The sequence below is a fragment of the Nelumbo lutea genome, chromosome 4 (assembly GCF_056320005.1).
Source record: "Nelumbo lutea isolate HS-2025 chromosome 4, American lotus-T2T, whole genome shotgun sequence".
In the NCBI taxonomy this organism is placed as follows: Eukaryota; Viridiplantae; Streptophyta; class Magnoliopsida; order Proteales; family Nelumbonaceae; genus Nelumbo; species Nelumbo lutea.
In genome coordinates this window covers 42,373,242-42,377,743 of record NC_142687.1, presented here as the reverse complement: position 1 = coordinate 42,377,743, position 4,502 = coordinate 42,373,242, and the positions used below count along the sequence as shown (strand labels likewise).

Genomic DNA, 4,502 nt, shown 5'->3' with positions numbered 1-4,502 from the left:
TTAACTGTTGTGGCCCACCAGGGCAATCGACGGCCAGTGATGTTTAGAATTGGTAAGAGCTTAGTCAAATGTGAGCATAATGCCCTAACTTTCTTCCATTTACGTGGTCAATTTTGGTGCTTCTTTGCCTTTTATTTTTACTTTCCCTTTATACCCTTCTAGAGAAAGGAGAAGTGCTACGCTGCTTCGCTGCAACTTAAAAAAAGCGAGAAAATGACCGAAGACCAAGAGGAAATAACGAATAAGGCTTTTTTCCTGTTGAAACCAAAAGAAAAGAATATGCTTAACTATCAGACCGAAAGCTCACACAACGCGTCATCACTCCTCTACTCCTTCCTTGTATAAATACCAGCTCCCAATCAACCAACTCCAAACACAACTCAGCAATACTGACAAGTTTTCAAACAGTCTCTCTCTCTATCCCCCTCTCTCTCCTCTCATCTTCTCTCTCTAACTTTCTCTCTCCAACTATGGTTCTATCCAAGACTACGTCGGAGTCGGATGTCTCCGTTCACTCCACCTTCGCCTCACGCTACGTCCGAGCTTCTCTTCCAAGGTGACCTACTCTTTCTCTCTCTCGCTAATGTTTTGATTGAATTCTAGTCAGAGAGAACTGACGGTGGTGGATACATTGCAGGTTCAAGATGCCGGAGAACTCGATCCCGAAGGAAGCAGCGTACCAGATCATAAACGACGAGCTGATGCTGGACGGGAATCCGAGGTTGAACCTGGCCTCGTTCGTGACGACATGGATGGAGCCGGAGTGCGACAAGCTCATCATGTCCGCCATCAACAAGAACTACGTTGACATGGACGAGTATCCCGTCACCACCGAGCTTCAGGCAAGTCTTCCCGGCTACTCTCTCCGATTTTCTTCACCGTTCTTTCGTTTTTCCTCGCATAAACGTCGGTGGCTTGTTTAGATCGGGTGTGAGCTGTCTCACAGTGTTCTTTCTGTAGACTGCCGTCGATACAAGGATTTCAGACTTTTCAGTTCACCGATCAATAATTAATTTTCTTTGGGTCCCACTTTGTCCTACCTAGTTAATATGTAGGGACCACTATAATGGAGATACGTAACTGGGGTTCACGTCTTGCTTTGGATTGGAATTCTTTTTTCCTAGGATTCCGGAAGATATGGTAATAAATAAATGATTTAGATTATTTATAATCTCGAGTACGAATATTCCAATCCAAGATCAGAGATTTCTCTTCCCACTGGCTCAGCTTTTAAGCGGTGAATTGTATGGGAAAAAACATACTCTTGGGAAGAGTAGAATAATGCCGGAGACTACTTTACAGTTGGGATTGGAAGTTTGGGGGGACTCGGTTTTCCGCATTTTTTTCCGTGAAAGCTTGCGTCTTTTTGTACGTTTGGATGAAAAATATTAAAAAGGACCTTTGTTTTGATTTATCTACTTTTTTTTCCCTTCCGTTGATGGAAAGGAAATTCCAGGAATGGAAATGGAATTGAATTTCGCTCCGGGAAATGGAATTGACTTGCAGGAAATTCCTAGAATTCCCTGATAAAAATGTGAAAGGCTTAGAATCTGTTAGTTTCTGAATTTTATTCCACTACAGATTAAACCCAAATACTCGAATCAGAAAACTAACCGAATTGTTCTTCCCATTTCCACTTTCGGTGGGAGACCGGAGGGTTGGCCTGCCGGAGTGATGTACACATTAGAAACAAAGAATGGAAATAAATAATAAAACAATGGGATTAACCCAAAGAAGGATTACTTGTTCCAAAAGGGAAATGCTTTTGCTGAAGAAAAGGTCATTTTTACTCCACTGGAGTAGTTAAAGCTTCATTATTAATAAAAAATAGTTGATAACGTAATGAATTAGATTTCTAGCATTTGTCAAAGCGTTTAGTTTGTTTGGTTGGTCTTACCGTGTTTATTTTTTAATTCTTGCAGAATCGTTGCGTGAACATGATAGCACATTTATTCAACGCTCCGCTCGGAGATTCGGAGACTGCCGTCGGTGTCGGGACGGTGGGGTCATCGGAGGCTATAATGTTGGCCGGACTTGCATTCAAGAGGAGGTGGCAGAACAAGAGGAAGGCCCAGGGAAAACCCTATGACAAGCCCAACATTGTGACTGGAGCTAATGTTCAGGTATGTGTATTACACATGATGCATGTAAAAATAGGCCCAGCAAGAGCTATTGTCATGTTATTCCTTGTCTACCGTGGGACCAGGATTGGGCCACCCTAGGACTAGGGCTGTCAGTGGGGTTGGGTGTGATACGGGTCAGGATAGACCTGGCCCTAAACAGCCAAACCCAGCCTCACCATTTCCATTTGGCAATCCTCTGTCCAGGACCGCCATATACAAATAAATGGGAGGGCCTTTATCATGAGCTTCTAGGCCCAGCCCATATTAAATTGTTTGGATAGATTGGATTTCATTCTGCATGGTTCTAAATAGTAATCTATTCATGGCTGTATGTACAGGTGTGTTGGGAGAAATTTGCAAGGTACTTTGAGGTGGAGCTGAAGGAGGTTAAGCTGAGGGAAGGCTACTATGTGATGGACCCTGTAAAAGCAGTTGAGATGGTTGATGAAAACACCATCTGTGTTGCTGCAATCCTTGGTTCAACTCTCAATGGAGAATTTGAGGATGTTAAGCTCTTGAACGACCTCTTAGCAGAGAAGAACAAGAAAACAGGGTATGTTTGAAAATTGAAATAGCTAATAGTGCCAGTTTGGTAATGTGAGTTCATCAAGTGACGAATATAGCTTCAGTCATTGAGGAGCAGAATCTTATGTAGTTTCTATTTTATAATTGATTTGTAGATGGAATACTCCTATACATGTAGACGCTGCAAGTGGTGGATTCATTGCACCGTTCATCTATCCAGAGCTAGAGTGGGACTTCCGGCTGCCTTTGGTGAAGAGCATCAATGTTAGTGGACACAAGTATGGTCTTGTCTATGCTGGGATTGGGTGGGTCATCTGGAGGACCAAGGAAGACTTACCTGAAGAACTTATCTTCCACATCAACTATCTTGGAGCTGATCAACCCACCTTCACCCTGAACTTCTCTAAAGGTAATTACAGTAAATCCTACCATACTCATGCACAAAGATGACTATAGACCTATAGTTAAACAAAAGAGGTTCAATTGATATTAACTGAAATACATTGTAATTAACTATTTTGTTCGTTGTGAAATTACAGGTTCTAGTCAAGTTATTGCTCAGTACTACCAATTGATCCGCTTGGGCTATGAGGTAAGTTCAATAAGAAATCTATATACTAGAAGTAATGTTATTTTGTGCTGTGCAATAAACATGAGCTAATAGCTCTTGGGTTTATCTCAGGGCTATAGGAACATTATGGAGAATTGCAGAGAAAATGCAATGGTTCTCAAGGAAGGATTAGAGAAGACTGGGCGCTTCAACATTGTGTCCAAGGACAATGGAGTCCCCTTGGTGGCTTTCTCCCTGAAGGACAACAGTCGCCATAATGAATTTGAAGTGTCCGACATGTTGCGCCGATTTGGGTGGATTGTTCCAGCCTACGCAATGCCAGCTGATGCTCAGCATGTGACAGTGCTCCGTGTTGTCATAAGGGAGGACTTCTCGCGCACACTGGCTGAGCGACTAGTCCTTGACATCCAGAAGGTCCTTCATGACCTTGACACTCTCCCTGCAAAGATCTCAGCCAACTGTGAAGAGAAAAAACAGAGGAATGGTACTATTTTCCACAAGAAGAGTGCCATTGAGACTCAAAGGGAGATCACCACAGCATGGAAGAAGTTTGTAATGGACAAGAAGATCAGTGGCGTTTGCTAGTAATTAGAACTACAAGGAAGAAATTAGAACTACAAGGAAGAGCACCATATAAGATTTTGGAAATTTTCTTCTTCTTTTTTTTTTTTTTTTTTTTCTTTTGTACTTTTTTGGCCCATTTTGATTGTTCTAACTTCAATTGTTTGTCCGAGAGCTTTAGTCATTTGTAGCTTGATGAGCCTTATGATTTATATTTTCTTCAATTAATGAAAGAGTACGGAATTTATTACTACAAGAGCCATAATTGACATAAATGTTTGATTTATGTAATATTCACCAACAAAAAAGCAGTAGAATTCGACTCCAAGCAGCAAATAAGCTCATACCATGAACAAGAATAGAATGAAATAAGCCACCATTTGAATCAATAACAAGTCTCAAATCTCAATTCACCGTTGTCAGATAGATAAGCATAAACCATCTTAGCATAAGCAAGTCATTAAAGGAAGGAGCATCACAAGACTTCTTTTCCAAAGCAGAAAGAGGAAAGCTAGAGTTGTTCTTAACTTGATTCCTTCCAAAAATTACATGGGCCTCCTCCTAGTTAAAAAACCATCTTTTGCCCTATTCACAGAATCAAAGAACTATAAAAATGGGATAACCTTTTTGGGTGGTGTGGGGTAATAATTTGCAATATATCAACTACGAAAAAATAGAACAAAGTAGAAGATTTTTGAAAAGAGTTCACTTGAAATTACAAG

At 41.1% G+C, this 4,502-nt stretch overlaps 1 protein-coding gene across 1 annotated transcript; it reads left to right on the top strand.

The window, feature by feature from the left end:
* The first annotated feature begins 266 nt into the window (after positions 1-266).
* On the top strand, positions 267-4,036 carry LOC148855431 (glutamate decarboxylase). The gene is made up of 7 exons (XM_088984173.1): positions 267-556; positions 638-842; positions 1,923-2,123; positions 2,462-2,676; positions 2,804-3,057; positions 3,188-3,240; positions 3,331-4,036. Exons 1-7 carry the CDS (start codon positions 471-473, stop codon positions 3,802-3,804), a joined length of 1,488 nt encoding a protein of 495 aa, XP_088840299.1. The 5' UTR covers positions 267-470; the 3' UTR covers positions 3,805-4,036.
* The last annotated feature ends 466 nt before the right edge of the window (positions 4,037-4,502 follow it).